Below are 21,090 nucleotides of genomic sequence, written 5' to 3'. Positions count from 1 at the left end.
CAATATGTCTCTCTCTATTTTCCTATTTATTTCACTAACAGACAGAAACTTGGTACTTACGAATATGAAGTCAGTTTATCCAAATCATTGTGCATATTGAAGGCATACACTTCTCCCAAATGAACAAGCTTTTCCAGTGCCTCATAAATAAATATGATGCATATAAGTGCTGCAAAAGCTTCCTCAGTAAATCGAGTGATGTAACACACGAGGCTGCTGGCATCTGTGGCTACAAGCACGATGCATAGAAATGCAGTCCACAGACCAATGCTAGTTCGCAGGGAGAGGTAGGAAAGACCATAATCCCTGTGTGAAGAAAGAAACAAAAGGCATTAACTGAGCCAAAACCCATCTGTACTATATTCTCTTTGAAAAGACACTGAGGCCAAGCTTTATAGGTATTTAGCACGTTTCTCATGCTTGATATTAGCTCTGAAGGAAGCAGAAACTTTTTTTTGTCTCATCTCCCACCAAAGCAAAGCAACACTGCAAGGTGTTTCTAGGATTGACAGTGCAACTACCTAGCTTGAGAAGCATCATGGGGATGGATCTCTCCAGAACTACCCAGATGGTTTCTCCTAGAGGGCAGATCGATCTCTGCTTACCCCTGCAGAAGCAAAGCCAACATCTTCACACAGTCAGAATATAACTTTCATTTAAGTCCTTGCCATTTCTTATTACTGATTTTCTCATTCAGGTTTGCCAATGCCTCACAGCTTTACCAAACCGTATCAACTTCTCACTCTCTTGCCACTGTATTTACCTTCATGGACATGCACATTTACTGCACACCTGCTTCCAATTACAGCCATTTTAACAGGCTAGAAAGTTAAAAAGTGCATCAAGCCAATATAAACATCACTTACCTGCAAAATTTAAATAATATTTTTTCAAATACTAGAACTGGTCCGGTGCTTCCCAAGATAGTAAGAGGTTGCCCAGCAAAGAGAGAATAGGCAATCCCAGTTAATGAGGCTCCAAAGAGAGACTCTATTGCACTCTGTTTGGGGGAAAAGAAACTATTGTAACTATGCTGCCTTTCAGGTTAGCATTTAGCATCATATCTGCATAAATACAGTCTTAAGATGCATTGACTTAGAAACAAGACAAGATGTAAACACATTGCAGTTAATATCCATGTTTGAGACAAAAATAACTTAACACAGTTTTGCAGTAACAATACCATGGACAAGATTTTGAAAACTTCACTCCCAAGAAACATAAAGCCATCCAAAACCATGAAAACAAGTTACTAGTCCTGCTAGCTATGGAGGAAAAGCATACCAACAATTATACAAATTTAAAAAAACTAAAAGAAACAAAAAAGAAAATAGTTACTTAACATGTTGTTTACAGAAAGAACTAATGGCCTCTGTAAAGAAAATAGATATATATATATATATTGCAACATACCTGTACCAAAACGTGATACAGTGTGCCGTATCAAACCTGCATCAGTCAACCAAGCATTACAAAAGGAAAAAAAAAACCAAACTGACAGGCATAGGTGCAGGGGAAATTACTGAAGAATATTGGTTTATGTATACATGACACCAAAAATAGATGAGCAGTAAACCAATGTCCCACCTGGTAATGCATTTCTTTTCAAGGAATTAAGGTATCTACTTCAGTTCTTGAATTAAATGTTTTACTGTAACATTTTCTGCTAAAAAACCCAGTTACAATGCACCTCAAAACAGAGAGGCCAGAATTTTAAATACTAAAATTATACTAAATTTACTTGAAAATAGTTAAATACACCACCTACCACTATGAGAAGTCATGGATTACAGATTCCTGTAATGGAATTACAGTGTTCCTGGTGGAACTTTTAAGCATTTGCTATTTTGAAATTATGCAAGCCTAAGAAAACAGTATTTATGCAAACTTGAGCTCCAGTTCAGGAAAGCATCTGAAAAAGGTCAAAATGATTTGCTGAACTGGGGCTATTAAAAATGAAAATGAGTCCTTTGTTCATAATATTAGGAAAAAAAATATATAATCCCAGTCTCTTGTTCTATTACCTTTGAATTAGTGTTTTTGGTTAGTCAATGCATTAACCTTGGGGCTCTCAGTCAGGGTGGCAGGGACAGGAGCACTGTGGAGGTGATGGCCTCTGAGAATGCGAGGGAAGGTTTCAAAGACAAGCTGTGTACCTTACAATGTCAGCTACTGTGCTTGAACATGTGTGTGCAGTAACTAAATGTTTTATTCAATGATGCACACCAAGCATCTGAAGGCAGGAACAAACCCGCAAACAATTCCAGATAGCTAAAAGAAAGAAGGTGTTTGAGAATAAAGCTTTAAAAGGAGGGTACTTTCATTATTATACATGTTGTACGTTCAAAATTTACACTGACATTTTAGTAATCATTCCTACATTTAGAGTTGCAAAACCAGCACGCAGAAAAGACATAATTGAGTTCTGTATTTTCTATCAGCTTGAAGTGCTACATCAATAAACAAATATCAGAGTCAACAGCAATACTTGAAAGAGATAAAGCAGTTAACTAAATTTTAATATAATACAAGTTTAAAAACTTCATCTAAGTATCAAGAAGGATTTTGTAACACTATAAGCTTCAACAGAACCTCAAAATTTGTAAAGGACATCTCTGAATACATCCGTCCCTCCCACAAAAGGATAGAACCTTGTTTCTTTGTGATAGATTTAAAAACAGAAAATACGCTTCACACTAGTTTACTCAAAAACCAATTGACACTAAGTTACCAACATTGCTGATATTAAGTAATTTTTTCCTGCTTCAAAAACTAAAGTGCAATGATATTCTGGTGAAGAAGGTGGTGGTTTTATCTACTGCCCAACTTAACACTACCAAAATTTTGTATGCAGACGGTTTACATTTGAGACATTTACAATGAAGAGTATTTTCTGCTGATAAACCTCAGACACTTTATTTTATTGTGAGCAACATACCATTAGTGCAAGCACAAACATATCCTGTCCGTTTCATAAATGGACTGCTGGCCACACACTGTAGGCATTATCATCCTCGTAGGCCTACTACTCAAGGCCAGTACATGTTCTTGGCTATCCACCTTGAGCCTCTGACTTTGCCTAAAGTAGGCCTAGTGGGATGGTGCACCTTTACTGCTATTTACTGCTCTTAAGCAGCCAAAAAGAAGGCAATGCAAGCCTTTTCTCAATTCATGAAGCCATTCATCCAATAAGGCAAGATAAACATTTTTTACCTCCCCTGTGCATCTTCTCCTGTTCACATGGGTTCCCCACATTTTCCATAGCAATTACCTTTTGGGGAAGATCTGCTTTGGGGCAGGCTAATCAAGTGCTGTGGGTAAATTCTTCAAATACAAGTATAAATAAATGAGACAAATGCACACAGTGACTTGCCTCTGAAGGTCTAAAAGCCTGGCCACTACCATTCTTTGTACTCACTATTCTGCCTTGTGTAGCTTCTCCCAGGAGCCCTCCAAAAGTGATTACAGGAGACATACAGGCACAGTATAGGAAAAGAATCGAGGCCAGGCACTGCAGGCTTAATGCATCCTTGAAGTCACTCAAGAAAAAAGGTGCTTTCCTTTGGATGTCAAGTATCAAACCACCAAAAAGCCTAAATAGGTGAGATGAAACTCGTCAAACTGTACACTAAAGGATTCTAGCTAGTTTAAAACTATGGGCTACACATGACTGCCAGTGCCTATTGCCGGCACAAATTAGCTATTTCATAATCCAGAATAAAGCATAACAATTAAAAACGTAAATGAGAATCTTATCTATTCCAATTCAGCAGTATTCCAAATATAATCAAGCACTTTACCCACATTTTTAAAAGCTGACTAGGTTTTTTTTTATATATATGGGCTAGATACTGAAAAAATAACTTCACAAACCATTTTACCTAAATGATGTTTAAGTCAAATCTGTCTTAGAATATTCAAAACAAGGAACAGAAAAAAATATACTAAATCTCAACCAAGATCACTGCATTGACACATTTCAATATTACTACTCCAACATATAGTTGTAGCTTTTTAATTTGAATTCTCTTCATACATATGATTATGTCCATAAATAAATTTAGGTCTATCATTTTTAACAGTGTTCTTATCTGAAGTACACAGATATTCTATAAATATAAAACCAAACATATATAAGTTAGTTCAACTGGGTAAGTTATTACCAAGAATTTAAAAAGCAATTTAAAAAAATCTTAAAGACTCCAAAATACTAGATACTCATTTGCATTTAGAAAAATTTATTTTTAGTTATTAAAAAAACCCAAACATTCCAAAGAAAAAGAAAAGCCTAATCTACAGATAATTCTGTGAGCAGAAATGAACTTCTCAGCTCCACATACTGTCTACACAAACAGTAAAAAGTAATTAAAACAAAGCCACAATGGTAGAATTCAACACAAATGTTGTAAAGTCTTTCTCAGAAAAGTATGAAAAAGATGAATTTGATTTAGAAGTTTATTATTTTGGGGATAACAACACTGTATATATATTCCAGAATTTTTCAGTTGATTTTAATCTCTACTCTCATTTCAGATATTAAAGTTTAATCATAACCAGGTATTTTCAATGTTGGAGACTTCTTTGGCAAATATTTCGGAATTAACAGAGAACAACAATAACTGAAAGAAACTCCTTCAATTTTATTTTATCTCTGCAAGAAACCTAACCAAAACCCAAAGCTGATCAATACCAAACTACTTTTTGCCACTTTTTATTTCTTAATTTTCCATTTCCTATACATTTAATAAAACAGATTTGCATTAATGGGATTTTTTAGTACCTAGCCCAACACTGAAAATTGCACATTCCTGCTGTAATTATGATAATTGCATGCTCCTGAAGATTAAAATTTAAAACCCGTCTCTTAAAAGTCAGTTAGTTAAATTAGGCAGCATCTTATGTGAAATCCTTCGCAAATGTGTTGAGAAACATTGCCAGAGGCTTGAAAATACTTTAAGCAGATTGGCACTTATAGGCAAGAATCCAACACTTGAAAAGGACAAAGGATGCGCTCTGACACTTATACTGTGACTTTTTAATGTTTAAATGTCAATCATTAAGGTGAAGATTTATCACTTTTATTTCTTTATGGTAGCTAGCATTTAGGGAAGTGAACACACCTTCCAGTTCTCTGAAGTTCAGGTCCAGCATGATGGCCTTCTTCTTTAAGACCCTCTCCTGGAGGAGTAGATCCATTTGGAAATTTAGGTGCCTTCCTTTTCTCCTACAGAAGAGACAGGGGGAAAAAAAGAAAAAGGAAAAAAATACTTTGAGACTGCTTTTACACTAAAAAGTATAACTAAAAGACAGCAGGCAGAAATTCTGTGCCTTCCACACCCTTTTTCATATTCCCAGCTCATCACCAGTCCTCCATTTTCCAAACTAATCTTTAGCTGAGTGCAGGTGACTAGAACTGTACAACACTGCCCAAAAGACCTTATTAGTACCTTGCACAACAGCATTAATCTTCCCTATATCTACATGAAATAGATTCCTGAAATACAATGAAACAAAGCCTAGATTTTCAACATACAGTAGGAGGCTCAACCATGAGACAGAAATCTTTAGATCCTTTTTTTTCTTCAACCATTTCCAGAGCAGAAACATTTAACATGTAGCAGAAACTTACCTCTTTTTATGATAGACACAGTATTTAGTTGAAATATAAATGAGAAGTCATTCCCCTGCTGAGCAAGCTGCTTACCAGCTCCTCATAAATTTTTCAGCTGAGCCTGCCTTCCAAAAAAGCATGAGCCCTGCTTATTTTGAATACAAGTTACATGGTAACCTCAGGCTATTCATGAATAAACTGCACTGCTGTTACCCCCCTTCTATTCCACCCACTCTGCCAAACCACCACTGGTCTCAACACCAATGTCAACCTTCTGAACCAAAAGCACTGGTCTCTCCCCTGCTTTTGATCCTGAAGGCTCAAATTCCTCTAAGTTGTAAAGAGGGAGAAGGGGAAGAAAGAAGAAAGTCTTTCTAAGGACCCACTTTCCTTAGCTGTCATTCTAAGCCTGTATCATCACAACCGAGCAATATGATCGATTTTTATCTATTTCACAAACATTCTGTGAACCGTATATGCTAGACAAAATACATTAAAGCATTGCAATCAATGCTGCATGCAAACAGAAGTTCTTATAAGAATTAAAATATTCTTTCTGATCATTGCTAGACTAGTAGTAAAATTTGGTAACATGAACCTCAAGTACAATTTCTCACCAATTCTCCCAGTTCTCACACGAACTCATTTCAGTATTTCAAAGGAAATATAGTACATAAAATTAACAGAAAACTGATTAACAGAAAACTGATTAACACCTTTTTTCCCCTTCTTCTTTTCCTTTTTTAAAATTTTTTTCTAACTTAAATGGACAATCCACTTTTCCTTGCAAAACAGATGTGGGGACTTTCCTGATGCTTTACAGCCATCTGGACAGGAGCCAGCAGTGTGGCTAGGTGGCAAGAAAGGCCAGTGAGATCTTGGCACGTGTCAAGAAGAGTGTGACCAGCAGGACTAGGGCAGTGATTGTCCCTCTGTACTCAGCAGTTCGAATGTTTCATTCAGTTTAGGCCCCCTCAGCACAAGACAGACTGGACCTTTATCTTTCCTTTTACCTGGGAAGGAACGCTTTTTGGTGGCTCAATTCGTATGGATGGATCCCACTCTCCTGGAGGCAGGACTGTCACTTGGTCTAAAAACTCATCAATTCCTGACAACAAATCATTTCGGTCTTTTGCTTTATAGGCAACATCATGGAAAACCTACAAGAAGAAAATACTCAACATTCATTTTTATTTTATTTTTCTGAAAGAGGAACTGATTATCATTATATAATGATTACACATGATTATTTTTAAAAAGACATGGAAAATATTTGTGGGTCCTCAAAAGTTTGGCTTTTACTTTATTTACATACTTTTAAACTAAAAACTACCGGTATGCACATTCCTGTGGACCATAAAATATGGAATTTTTTTTCAAACTCAAAATGAAAATCGAGTTAATTTCTAAAATCAAATAAAAAGTTAATTTTCAATATTCAGAACATCAAGTTCATGTACTATTGTCTGAATAATTCTGCCCCACAGCCACTGTACCACTATGCTGCGCTAAATCATGACAAAAAATACTTCAGTTAAGCTTCAAACCAAATCACAAGTTTTTATTAAGAATAAGGATGCATTTTTACATATGTAGCTTAATTAAGTTTAGAAGACTACTTAAAAAGCACTTGAAATCAATCCTACTAAAAAAAAAATGTACTGTTTTACAGACTACTACAACATGAACTCCAAGATGCATTTTACACACACAGAGGAAAAAAAAAAATGCTATTTTGCTATAAAAAACTGCTTGCAGAAGATGATCCTAAATTGTTTCTGTACATTTGAAGCCTGAACTGTTTTTCTTCAAGTACCATTAAATCTGACCATTAAATCTTCTAATCTTAAAACAGATCTCTGCAGTCTATTCACGTGTTTTTAGACCATTGAATAATTTTTTTTTCTATTTCTGTGATCTAGAGTATTCCTAAAAATCAGATCAGCCTACCTAAAAAAGATCAGAAGCTGCAACTAAAGATTTTAATATTCAATTCTCACACTGAACAAGAACTAAATTCACAGACTAGTTACCAACTGCAAAATGACAAATTTCTTGTTTACATTCCCAAACTTCAAATTGTTCTAGAGTAAAAAGTACTTGCATTTCTGCTAGATAACCTTAAAAATTATCAGCAAATCAGCAGGTGGCGCTCAATGTGCAGTCAAAATTAAAACGTCCTAATTTTGCTCAGTATGATGGCAACACTCTTAAAAAGTCCTGGTTCCTCCCTGAGGTCTTTAAAACCAATAGGGTTCTAAGCATATGACTTCAAAAGGCTATTAAAATTCTAATTTTACTTATTTGACCTTGCTTAGATTAAAAAAAACACCTCATCATCAACCTATGATGACTCAATTGCATGCATTTTTAAAAGTTTGTGTCCTGAGCACTTCTGCTGTTGGTTCTGTCCTTTCTGACATACAGTGACTCATCTCAAATGCAGTTATATTTAATAGCTCTGTTAACCAATTTAACACAAAAATGAAATCTATACATCAAAGCCAAATTTTTTTTCAGAAATACATTTAGGATTTCTTCCAGATAGATAAGGAAGAAAGCTAATTTACCATTATCTACTTCACTAACACAAAAAAATAATGACGTTTACAGTTCTTCATTTAACTGGTTTGTGGGTTTTTTCTTTAACCTACTGGTCCAGATCATTTACTGCAATCAGTTGGTAAATACATTATTCTAGACTTTAACTACAAGCATTTAAAATAGATCACTCACATCATCTGTCATAAGTGTTGCTATTGATCGCCCAATTTCATGGTACTGTGGAGCTTTCCCTGCTGGTCCCAGCAACAAAAACAAAAATCTGTGGAGAAAGAATAGAGATAAGTATGGCTGACTCATTTGCATACACTCAGAGGGGGTCTTTCAAATTAATGTTTACAGAAAATTTAGTGATGAAGTAAAAATACCATTTTCACCACTTCAGATCTTAAAAGACTGCTGCAACACTGAAAAGACTAATTTTAAAGTCATTACTGGAAGGAACTCAAACCCTGAAACAAAATTACTCAGACACCTTCTTAATTAAGACTAATTTTTCAATTCTTCTAATGCCTTAAACATAGTAGAAATCCACAGACTAGAGCTCAATGAGTATTTCCTCTGGATTCTAATCCTTTCTGACATTCCCAGTAGCAAAGACCCCTTAAGTGGCAGCCTAGGAGCTTTATGACCTGTCCTAGGCTCCCTGATGATCACCTTTTCACGGGAGTTAAACCCCCTCACCTGCTGTGACTGGGTGTGTCACACAGAGGATGCACCTATGTACTGCTTGCAACGCTCTGGGCATACTCATATAGTCATATCCTGGTCTTGTGTCAGAGGAAAGGAAGGGAACTCGGATACTTGAACAATTAAGAAAGTAAGTGACATTCTGGGAAGCTAATCCAAGCTGGGGGTTGGGTCACAGCATATGTTAGCGGTGTCCATCTCCTTGTGCAGTAACAGTGCCTAACATAAAACCCACCAAAACCTTGAACAGGAGCAGCATTTTATAAATTCAAAAGGATACAAACCAAAGAGTAAACCTCAGGAATTTGTTTCACAACTGTCTTCCTGTATTCCATGAAAATGACATTCCCAAGCACAACACATCTGAAAAAAGTAGCGCCTTCTTTCAACTCATAGTACAAAAAGCTCAATTCTGTCTCCTTTGCAGGTTTACTACCCTAACTGAAACTGAGAGTGCATCTTCAGAATCCAAGTATGCTATTTCAGATCTGCAAGTCTACACCATTCTGAAAAACTTAGGACAGAATAATTTTAACTACAGTAATACAGTAATCTGTATGCAGAAATTTTAGGATTTCCCAATAAATATTATGAGCACTCCTGTCAACTACCCTCTGAAAATTCTCACATATATGTATTTTTGCCCTTCAAAAGAGTGCATAAGCTGAAAATCATGAAGATAAACAAACACGTTGACCATTTTAAAACATTAAAAACCCACCAAAAAACATAAATGTACAAATGTATGCCAAACACCACAGAACAGCCCAATACATCAATGTGCACAGAAAATGAAGCGTCCTCTGTGATGATTGATGAAATGATCTTCTACTTTCATCATGAGACCCGTATTTTGATATTTTGAACATCTGGGGTAAATATACCCACAGCATACTGGCAAGATCCTGGGTTTGAGGGAACAGTGGTGACTGCACCAGGTTGGATAGCATATCGCACACTGAAAACTGCTTCCATGTATTAGCTGCAGATTGATTACTCCAATGTCAATCATGTAGATTTGGGCATACAATAAAGAAATAGTTTTCCACCTAAATCATTCATACACAGAGCATTTGTAGAGAAAGAGCAGAGCTTCAGATTAGACAGACCTTCAGACTTAGTGTGCTCTTCCCCACTGACAAGCTGTGTCACACGAAAGGAACTATAACTAGCTTCACGCCCATCTTTAAAATGTCAACACGAAGTTGGAAGACTCATTGCTCTTACTTCAAGTCAGCTAGCAGTTTCAACTCCTGTACTTGCTTAAGATAGCATCTTTACATGTATATACACGTATATATGTATGTGTGTGTGCATACAGAGATACAGAGATAGATATGTATCTATTTTACGCATTCAAAGAATTTTGTGAATCTCATTCCTTCAAATTTTGCAGCAAATGACTGACAATGTTAAACAAAACTCTACATTCTTGAGCTTAATACAGTATATATAAAAATTTACAGCTATTTGAGATCTTAAATATTATTATCTTATTGCAGAAGTAAAGCCAGACTTCTCAGGCATTTATTTACCGTGTAGGAACCGGAACCTCTGTGAGACCCGACAGAAGCACAGCAGGGGAGAGCCTCACAAAAGCAATAATAGGTCTTTCTAAAAAATCTACTTCTCCCACTAACACATTTGATGCTTCTGCTCCTGAAGGAATTTTCCTCATGAAGTTCATATCAACCTATTCATACAAAGATGAAACAAGTGTTTATTCCGTTACATTTCTTAGCAGAAATTCCATAACATAATTATCAGAATTTACTAGACATTTATGCTACAAAGAAAAATTAAAAAGCAAATTAAATATCCCACAATACAGAAAAGACAAACACATTTAGAAGATGTCAGCCAGCCAGCCAAATAATAATAAACTATTTTCTATAAGTTAGAATTACTAACACCTAGTATATTCTAGAAGACTCCAAACTGCATAATTACCTTTCTAGTATTATCACGACAAACATTCCGTGATAGGACATAAATTAACAAAATCTATGCACAATTAAGTAAGGAGAGTTCATGTAATTACACATGGTTTCTAGAATGCAGTAAGTTATTTCACAGCTGTGTATTTCAAATATGTCATAATTTTGAAGAATAATTTGTATGTTTATCTTTTCATCCATAAAAAATATGACAGCTGAAAATGTTCACCTCCATTTCTGTACATCATTACAGAAGCATTAGAAAATGGTACAGCACATGAACTCTGTGTTCACATACACACACACACACAAGCACCAGTGACACTGCTAGCTAGAGAACTTACAGATGGCCTCTTGAGTCCCACACCAAGTGTGCCACAACTACAGTGCCAGGAGGCTGACTCCTGTCCAACAGGAGACAAGGCAGGTGTACACAAGGACAGGCCAAGCAAAAATATAAAAAACTGTGACAGAGGAGCAGGAATATATGGCAACTGCCATGATTAGATCAGAACTACAGTTTAAGTTAGCTTTCCTTATACAAAATTATTTAACTTGACAGAACAATTTTCTTACAGTGTTTCACAGTACAGATGACACTTCTGACTGAACTTTATAGTATCAGCCACCATGGAACTTGCCCAGCAAATTTAAATTATGAAAGAAATATAAGAAATTTACAGTCGATTTTTTTTACAAGGTTTCTTTCAGAAAGTGGTATTATATGTTCCTAATGATTAAGATGCAAAACAACTTTTGTAGAGGAAACTTGTAATTCATATAAAGTAAATCCTTCTTAAAAACCCTCTTCACAAAAAAAAAAAAAGAAAGGAACCAACAAAAAGTCCTAGGAAAAAAAAGTTACGACACAATCTACAAAACTGTTTTCATAAGAGCCTTAATAGCAGATGTGAAAATATCTCCATCTGCATGAGAAAGTACAGCAGCTCCACTCTTATGTTACCAAAATACTGAGAAGATCATCAAACAGTTCCCCCTGGGAAGAATTTCAAAACGTGTGACACATTTAGCCTAGATGTGACACAAGTTATCTCTCAGCACCTATTTCTTGTGTACACCAGTACACGTCTTAGTTGTAACTAAGGGGGAAGTTACAAGTATCACAATTTTTGTTACACAGTTAATTGATGCTAGAGACTGAGGTATTTTATGTTGCTTACCTTACTAAAATCAACTGTGCTGTTTTCTCTGCTTCCTCCTGTCCCAGTACCTTTAACATCTCCACTCTTCCCAGTGTCCAAATTTCCAGGTGCTGACTGTGGAGAAGCCAATAGCCCTAAATTAAAACAAAGGAGATAAACTAAAAATGGTATAAGAAGTGAACTGAGTGTGCAACACTACCAAAACTCAATGTGGCAGCTTGCTTAAAGCAAAAGTGCACGTTATTCAGTAAGTGCCCTACATTAGTATCATAAATGCAACATTAACAAGTTGCTGTGTTGTCAAAATAATGACATAATTTTTAGAAAATTAAGTATTGCCCAAATGATGGCCATTTGCAGAACAGTCACCAGAAAACATCAGCTACTTTAATTGCAGAAAAAATAACTGCTGGCATTTCAGTCCTAACTGATTCAGTACTTAGAATAGAGCATCTTCACCATACTAAGAAGTCCTCGGACACCAAATGCAAACACCTCTAGTCTGCTGTGTAGCAGTTACTGCAATTGTAAAAAGTGTCAGCAAGCCTCAGGCTACAACTACAAGGAATGTAGTCAAGTAAGTTAACTAAGCTGTACAAGTAAGTAGTGTACGACATGAAGGACAGACAGCTTGCAAACCACGGTTTCAATAAACAGACCAAAGCTCCCACTATTCATCTGGCCACATGTTACTATATGGAATATATATGCCTGAGCTGAAGAGGCACACACAATACTTTTCAAGTTCAACATACAGCTTCCCTCTAACACTTGCACCAAAACAGAACTATGTTCTGTATCTTGCTACACTGCCAGCAGCACTGAATTGCAGGTTCAGTAAAGGGTGCAAAAGGCAAGTAACCCAAGTGTTCATGCACACTGAATTCCATGTTGCATCATGGTTCTCCCTACCCAATTAACTTTTAAAAGCTGGTCTAGGCATGCATAACCAAGCCCAAATCCCACCTTTTGAATTACAGAACTTTTACTTGTTCAGTTTAACATGCACTAGAAGTGCATTTGCCCTTCTTGTCTACACTAGACCTTTCAGCTGTGGTGACAGAACATGCTTTCACATGCTTTCAAAACCACATCTAGATAAAGACTGAAGCCTAAACATTGGAGAAACATGGAGACTGAAGCCTAAACATGGAGAAAGTCTGTATTTAGGTCAAGCATCACTCTAGTCAAGATATAAATGAAGCCCTCTCTGGCTACCATTAGGCTACTGTTCAATCATAACTACTGCCACATAACTACTTGAATACCCCCATGTTTATAATTTCTCAATTTTGACATTTTTTAGCATTTCAAATAACAATTGAATTCATTTTATTTCACCTCTGTATTTGTTTCTAAAAAACTCTTTCAAAAAGTCAATGAAAAACATGCAGGTACAAGCCTTTACTACTAATTTTCATTCTTACAGTTCATAAGGGACGTAAGTGGTGTGGGTAGTCTTTCCTGAAGCAAAAATCAAATTAAGTTAATAGGCTGTCATTTCCTTCATAAATCCTAACACACACAAGTAATGAGCTAACATAACAAAAACAAAACAGCAACAAAAAAAAAAAAAAAAAAAAAAAAAAACACCAAAACAAACGAACAAAAAACCACCAAAAATGCATTCTACTCTTCTGCTCCAAGTTTCATGTGTTATTCACAAGAATCATAGCATCAACCATCTACAAAATCAGCTGACCAAAGTATTTAACTGCTTAGGAATTACTGCATTTGTAGAACTAGAAATAAATATTTAACAGTTGTTGCAGAAGAGCCGCATAATATAGAGTTTAGACATACAAACTTTTTTCACTTTTTCCCCTTCTCTGTAGTAATACAGGAAACTTAAAATATTTTTAACTGATGAAAGATGAGCCATAATGCATCATTTTTCACTTTTTGGAAAAACACTGTGAACAAGAGCAAGCAGAGACTAGAACAAAAAGTGGAGAGAATCAAGGAGAAGGACAGAGAATAAGGATTCTACATATTAGCAGAAATATTTATTATTTCAGTACTAAAGTCATATTGATTCTTCTAAAAGGTTTGCCTTCAAAATTTCTCCAATCAGTCACAGTTAAGGCTCACACATTTTGGCACTGACACAGGAACATTTCTCTGATCCTAAACTGTGTGTGAATAGTTTTCCTTTCTGTTGGCCCTGCAGTCGGACAGACTGCTGCTCTCACAAGACAATACTGCTCACAGGTTTTCAGACCTGAGCAAGCATTTCCACATTAGACTGCACTTCATTATGCATATCCATCAATCTGCTATTTGCAGGAAAACTCTGAAGAAAAAAAATTATCTTTGTTAATAGTGAAACACTTCTATTCCAATCTCACATTAATAAAATAACTTAGTTCCCTCTCTTCTACAGTTCAGTAGATGCAAACTCAAGGACAACTATGTAGTTGTACTTTTCAGACTGTAAGACAGAGAAATTCATTGTTACCAAGCTATCGAGGTGATCCTTAAAAACACAGTACTCTTCCTGATGTTAGTTAGGCAGATGTACCACTTGTCTCCTCCAAAAGACTACAGTGGATTGAGTCTCGAGTAATTTGGAATAAAACCTCATAAACTCAAGTTATTAAGTACTTACAACTACACCTTCATTGAAGATCATGTGCTTTTTCTAGCCAACTACAATTAGTACTAAAAATCTAATCAACAATATCTACAGAAAAAAGAAAGCAAGAAGAATACTTACATCTGTTTCATATAAAAACATGAGTAATATATGAGTTCAACACCTAAGCATGACTATTCCAAAATAATTGTAATTAGAAAAGCAAAAATTATGTAATACAAACCTTCTAAATATGAAGTTCACCATATTTGTATTTGAGGAAATTAAAATCAATGTTAAAATTAAATTCCAATATAGCTCTAATGCGAAAAAAACCGTTCAAATTGCTACTAGAGAGCATACATGCAAACCTTTCTGAATTACTATTTTCAGTAAGCAATTACTGTAAGAGGAAAGCTGTTGTAAATGTTATTTTGCTCAGTTTTAAAGTACATTTATCAGTGGACCAAAAGACCTCTTAAAATGGGCTTTTTTGCTGTTGTTCACAGACATTATGAAAGCTCAGTGATGCTGGTGAATTAATAATGCTCATTTTTAGCTGTGACACAGGTCACTTCCTAGCCCTTCCTATGGAATTCATTATTCAACAGTTCAAAGATGGGAAAACAAACACTGCTCTTCAACTAACGACAAAACTAGAAAAATTAAGAGAAGCCTTTGTCTGGTTGACGTACTATGAACTGATGACTGGCTGATTGAAATTAAGTGGTAGACCATAGCTATGTCTCTTCTCCCTCGTTTTACAGTAACTCACATTAAGTTCAGTAACCTTCCAGCTATTTATGAAGACTAAAAAATAAGTCTGAATAACACAAGGCCTTGTTAAACAGAAGAAAGCCACTTATTTGAAAATTATCAGTGTTCCGAATGCTTACAGTAGGCAAACCCAACTCAATCATGCAGACATGGAAAATGTATTCAGATTGCAACGTTCTGAATTACCAGAGAGGTGATACAGACCATAACTTTTAGTGAAATTTGTTAAATTTAATTAATACCAGGAAGATTACTTCCTTGTCAGGGTTTTCTTTTGACTCTTGTCTCCCAAGACAGAGGTTGGTGCAGTTGCAGCCCAGAAGTCATAGTCTGAGAATGTCTTCAAAAGCATCTCTAAGGAAAAAATGTGTCTTTCTGCGGTCAGATGATTTCTTGAACTAAAAAAAAGGGGGAAAGCCCAGGAAACAAAAATATCTTCATTGTTGGTGTTTATCATTCTCCAGAAAGACTTTTACTTATGGATTAACTGGGAAATCATCCCTTTCAGACCTCTTCTTTATGAGAAATATCCCCATGAGGAACAAAAGCAATTTGAACATGACTTGGAGATTCTAGTAGAAAGCTTTAATAAGCGATAATAATAGCATCATATACTTGGGGCTTTATTTATTTGCCTTCTCCTGGATTCTAAAGATCTTTTGTCTGGCATGCTGTCATTCCTGTCAGAGAAATGAGAACTGGAAAAACAATTACAGCTGTTATTTTACTTCTGATTTCTAAGCACCTTTGGAAGATGACCTTGAGAGAGTTATCGTCATGTGAATTCTCCTAACTTCCTATAAGGAAATCAGAAAAAGATTTTTGTTTGCTTTTCTGAATTTAAGTAATGATGAGGCCTCTATACTTCAACTGAAGATAAGAAACTATGACATAGTTTGGTCTTTCCTTTTCAGTGGCTTGGCTGACAATGTGAAAAGGCAGATAACCACAGCCTCTTCTCTGTCAGCGTATTTTCACTGCTATATGTAACAGTGTATTCTTATTTATTAAACAAGTGAGGAAGAAACCAAGAAAAGCCTCAACTGGTGGAAGAACTGAGTGAAATCAGCCCCTCCACTTCCAACACACACAGGCCTAAAGCAGACAAACCTACAGGCTAGATTTTGGCAAGACAAATTTCTAGGAAAGGGAGAAAGAGCCTGAAGGCTAAAAAGAAAGATGATCACTCCTTAAAAACAATCTGCCAAGAAGAATTGTGAAGTTTCTAAATAGGCGACAATTTTTCAAAACTAAAGAAAGTGTAACAGTACATATGCAGAATGCATGAGTTATACAACTTTTACTAAAAACATTTCAAGAAAGGATGGAAAGTTCTAATGGCTTCTTTCAACTTATCTATACACCTACATACTTTTTTACATATAAAGAAGAATAGCTTTGAAGATAACATAATAATAAATTGCTGAGCTCTGACCTACAATTACAAGCTCCTAACTACTGTCTCCAATTTTGCACACCAAACACAAAACACTAATGGAGTGTCTGATGCCTGAAGCAGTGCACTAATGGAGAACTATCCAGAAACAGCTGCAGGTGAACTGAACCTGACAATTTCATCAGTTAACTACTGCTGGTTTTAACAGTAATGGTTTTTAAGAGAACAAAAGCAAAAATAAGAAGCTAATAAGCTTGAAGACTTCTTGATACAACTAAATTAATAATGCCACTGATAATTGTATCCTTCCTAATTCTTTTCATATTCACCTCTAATACTTTACTATGTTTTCAGCTGTACCTATCTCAGGATATCAAACACTGTTTTAAAACATTAACCACCAACAAAACCAAAGCAAAACCCACTATGGAGTAGGTGAGTGAAAGGAAAAGGCCACCATTTTTGACATTTTGCTTATATATTAAATATGAAAACCATATTTCTTTTTAATTACACAAATGAATGTTAATTAAAGAATTTTTTGCTTGCTTTAGTTAAAAGCTAAAAAGTTAAAAATGCCAAACAAGGAGACAGTCACAACTGAGAAGAAATAAACATGCAGGCAGAGGTAATAGTTATCATATTTCTTTGTGCCCAAGTTATGTGCCAAAAACATCGCAATGCAAGTGATCCAGATGCAGAGAGCATCACACATGGACAGCTTAAATTTCAATAGTTGCCTGGTGTTTTGCCAATATTTTCCTCTGTCTTCTTTTCCTGGCTTTCCTGCACTTCTAAGTCCTCCTCAGGTGGGTGGATTACTACTGAAGGAATATCATCACTGGCAGGTGACACCAGCAATTCCTTGCCCTGAAGTGGACTTGGCTGGGCACTTGTGGTTGGCGGGAGCCTGCAGGTAGGACTGGAAGGTGGTGTGTTTTGAGGGGTGGTTACGGGGGTTGTACACCTTGAGGCTGCCGGGGTCCCAGCTCTTGAAGAAGGAAGAAGGTAACTGAGAAGAACTGACAAACGGCTGTCTCCTCTCAGGGAAAGATTTGAGGCAGAGAGACCTGTTCGCAAAGAGTGGCGGGAGGCTGAAAGGCCTTCCCCTGAGATAAAACAAATGGAACACCATGAGGCTTACAAAAGGGATATATTATATTAAATTAAAACAAAACAAAACAAACCCACACAGATACAAATATGCATTAACAATTTACATAGTAAATTGCAAGCTTTACGGGCCAAAGTGTCATACTCATGCAAGTAAGATACAAGATAAGAGCAAATCTGATTTCAGACATTAGAAAAGTCAGAAATTACTGAGGAGTACTAATTAGAATGCCAAAGATCTGAGGGAGAAGATATTATCTTAAGTCAGAGTTAGATTTGTTAATAAAAAAAATTTATCTCCTGAAACTGACTCTTAAATTTTTCTGGAATTTCTTATTCCAAATTGTCCAGCAGCTACTGTTACTCCATCCAAAAAATAAAATAAAAAATCATTAGCAACCAGAACATTACAAGAATTCAGTTAACTCTATCCATTATACACAAAGAATTATTAATTTTTCAAAAGCGATCATGACCAAACATATCTAAATGTGTTAAATGCAACTGTCCTCCAATAAAAGTCTTTTTTTACTGAGAATTTTCCCAGGCATCTGTAGCCTACTGTGTATTTTTGAAGAGGGCACAGAAATCAGATACACAGCCCCTTCTCCATACCCTCTTGCTATGACTTACCAGTAGCCCCATATGCCTTAAACCACACATTTCTCAAAAATCCCTTTTTAGTTTTCTTGCTCTATTTTCCAAGTCCCACTAACGTCATACGAAGAGAACATAGTCTTGTGAGGGTTCCCTCAGACTGGAGTTTGTAATGGATTTCAGTTCTTCCTTAAGCCGGAAGAGAGACTGTTTGTGCTCATATTAGTGTTTCCATTAAAAGGTTTTGTGATACCATTTCTCCTATTTGCCACAAACACTTTTCCTGGGACAACCAGTCTCCTTGAAAACATTAATGATGACTTCTCCTACAATCGCTGAAATCCAAAACATGCCGGTTTCACGTACCATGCCATCAAGCAAGAAAACAGCAAACTAGACACATTTACTCTCACATTTATACCAAGCACTACAGAGACTAGTCAGCTGAACAACCCCAGAATAATTAACAGGAAGGAGGTGCAGAAAGCATGCCTAGGTAAAGGTCACATACATTCCCCTCCCCACAAATAATGAAAGAGTGGATCCTACAGATACAAACCTGATTTAAGAACAAAAGCCTCAAAACTCAACTATTAAAACATCAAAACTGCAGAGCAGTAAAGAAAATAGGACCAATAGAGCAGACTTGGTTGATTTTGCCTATATTCATCACTACAGTAATAACTAGACTTCCATCAGTATACCTGTGATAAATCATGCACATGAGATGTCCTAACACACACATACCCCCAAGGAGCCTGAGAACTAATATGCACATATGCATGTTTGGTTTACCAGTTTATTAAATAGCATAGGATTATAAAGAGAAAAGCAAATCAGTATATGCTGACAAGGAGTTCATCATACTATACAGTTTTCTTATTTCAGCATATATCCCATAACTTCTTGTAGAAAGTGTATTAATAATAAAATGCCCTAAAAAGTGGAAGTGATACATGAAAGGTAACTGACAAGAAAGAGATCCCAAATACAAAATTTGGGGATACAGGTGTTCAAGGATGGGCAAAACCAAGTCTGTGTGTGTGAAATTTTCACATTTGCTGAGCAAAACATGAAAGTCAGGAGTTACAGAAGACATTACGCTCCTACATAAATTAGCTGCATTTTCATTCCTGAAAAAAATAATTCTGAAACTATTAGAGAAATATTTAAGCACATATCATATATTCACTGGCTAACAAAAAATATCAGCAAGCTCAGGCATTCACGGGAGAATACTCCAGCATATGTAGCTCCTAACAAGCACTTAACTAAGTCAAACGTAATCTAAGCAATGAGGCATCTTTCAAGACAGAAAAGGAAGATCACTTCAAGGACTAATTCATGAAATCAGAATTAAGTTTTCACCAGACTAAAAAAATTCATTTGAAATTCTGTATGTCTAATAGAGGCTCCATAAAAAACACAATACAAGTAAGCTGCTCTGGAGTACATATTCCTATTTGGGATTTGAGACTGGATGTCTAAGGCAAATTTTCAGGAACTGGTTCAAAAAAGGTATGATGCAGCTTCTAAGAACATTGCTAATACCCTTCTTGGGTTTGGGATTTTTGTTTCCATTAGACCCTTCTCTACAAAACAAGATAAAAATAAAGAGTGTCCTAGCTAACAGTACTACCTTCACCATTGGCAGAGCGAACTTCTTGTCAAACAAACATACAACACCTGGCTTGAAACACAGCAATTGTCAGTATCACTGAACTCATGACATGATCACTAACTCTCTTGTGCAAAGACTGTATAAGCAAGTAGGATCCATCTGACACATGGATAAAGTTATGCCATGATGCTGAAATTCTTCAAACATTGCACATTTTATTTAAGCATATACTAAAAAAACATTAGGACCAATGTAGGTCTATTACTATACTTCAAAATAATAATGCATGCTATGGTATACAGGCAGGAGTAGAATATTTGAGTAAATTAAAAAATAACATCCACAGCCACACATCACACACACTCTTATTGTTAGTTCTTTGCTCATCAAGAAGGAAACACTTATCTGTTATTACCAGCTGACCTTTCCTTCATCTCCAAGTGAGAACATCAATTACCAGGTTAGTAGGAACTGGATGCTACAACTTATCTCACCATTTCGTTCAAGCAAGTGAGGGTCAGAATGTTTCTTGCCTATATCTGCGAAAGACCGAACCAGAGGGATCCGACTGCTGAATTTTTTCTCATTCTGATGATGGTGCCTCTTTAGAAGAGCCTCTCTCACATTCTCTCTTATGGATTCATCCAGCTGGCCAGAGGCAATCATGCTGTCCAAAACCATATCTACATAATAATAACAAAAGAACAAAGAAGAAAATTATATAGGTAGCTATCAAATCTCTCTTTCACCACACTCAAGCACTGTAGCTGCATCAAACAATAAAAGAAAATTAAATCTATCTGCTGAAGAAAATTAAATCTCTATGCTAAAGAAAAGTCTTTTCTTTAGCAAAGCCATCTTCAAGAACCCACAGGAAATTTTCAAAGATGTCACTAAACAAGCAAATGTGAGAATAAGAAAAGCACAACATGCAGATTCAAGAGAGAGTATTTATTATTAGCATGATTTCAAGAAATAAATTACTTAGTATCTTATAATTTATAGTCATTTACTTCAACTTTCAATGGAAACTCACATTCAAAAAAAG

The 21,090-nt window shown here is 35.9% G+C and overlaps 1 protein-coding gene across 9 annotated transcripts in view; it reads right to left on the bottom strand.

The window, feature by feature from the left end:
• Nucleotides 1-21,090, bottom strand: part of SLC4A7 (solute carrier family 4 member 7) — a 94,008-nt gene that overhangs the window by 20,237 nt on the left and 52,681 nt on the right. For 4 of the 9 annotated variants that reach the window (XR_004239942.1, XM_032107675.1, XM_032107688.1 and 1 more), the window contains 11 exons: nucleotides 20,537-20,725; nucleotides 17,452-17,820; nucleotides 11,982-12,097; nucleotides 11,145-11,204; nucleotides 10,399-10,556; nucleotides 8,348-8,435; nucleotides 6,625-6,771; nucleotides 5,121-5,224; nucleotides 3,419-3,593; nucleotides 867-1,000; nucleotides 61-306 (listed from right to left, as the gene is read on the bottom strand). Coding sequence is in view for 8 of the 9 variants with exons in the window: in XM_032107675.1 (XP_031963566.1) it covers nucleotides 61-306; nucleotides 867-1,000; nucleotides 3,419-3,593; nucleotides 5,121-5,224; nucleotides 6,625-6,771; nucleotides 8,348-8,435; nucleotides 10,399-10,556; nucleotides 11,145-11,204; nucleotides 11,982-12,097; nucleotides 17,452-17,820; nucleotides 20,537-20,725 (1,786 nt within the window). In the remaining variant the exon portion in view is untranslated. The remainder of the gene's footprint in view (nucleotides 1-60; nucleotides 307-866; nucleotides 1,001-3,418; nucleotides 3,594-5,120; nucleotides 5,225-6,624; nucleotides 6,772-8,347; nucleotides 8,436-10,398; nucleotides 10,557-11,144; nucleotides 11,205-11,981; nucleotides 12,098-17,451; nucleotides 17,821-20,536; nucleotides 20,726-21,090) is intronic. The other 5 variants (XM_032107694.1, XM_032107702.1, XM_032107712.1 and 2 more) reach the window with 5 other exon arrangements.

Source organism: Corvus moneduloides, chromosome 1, assembly GCF_009650955.1.
Source record: "Corvus moneduloides isolate bCorMon1 chromosome 1, bCorMon1.pri, whole genome shotgun sequence".
Taxonomy (NCBI): Eukaryota; Metazoa; Chordata; class Aves; order Passeriformes; family Corvidae; genus Corvus; species Corvus moneduloides.
This window is presented reverse-complemented; position numbering and strand designations above follow the sequence as displayed.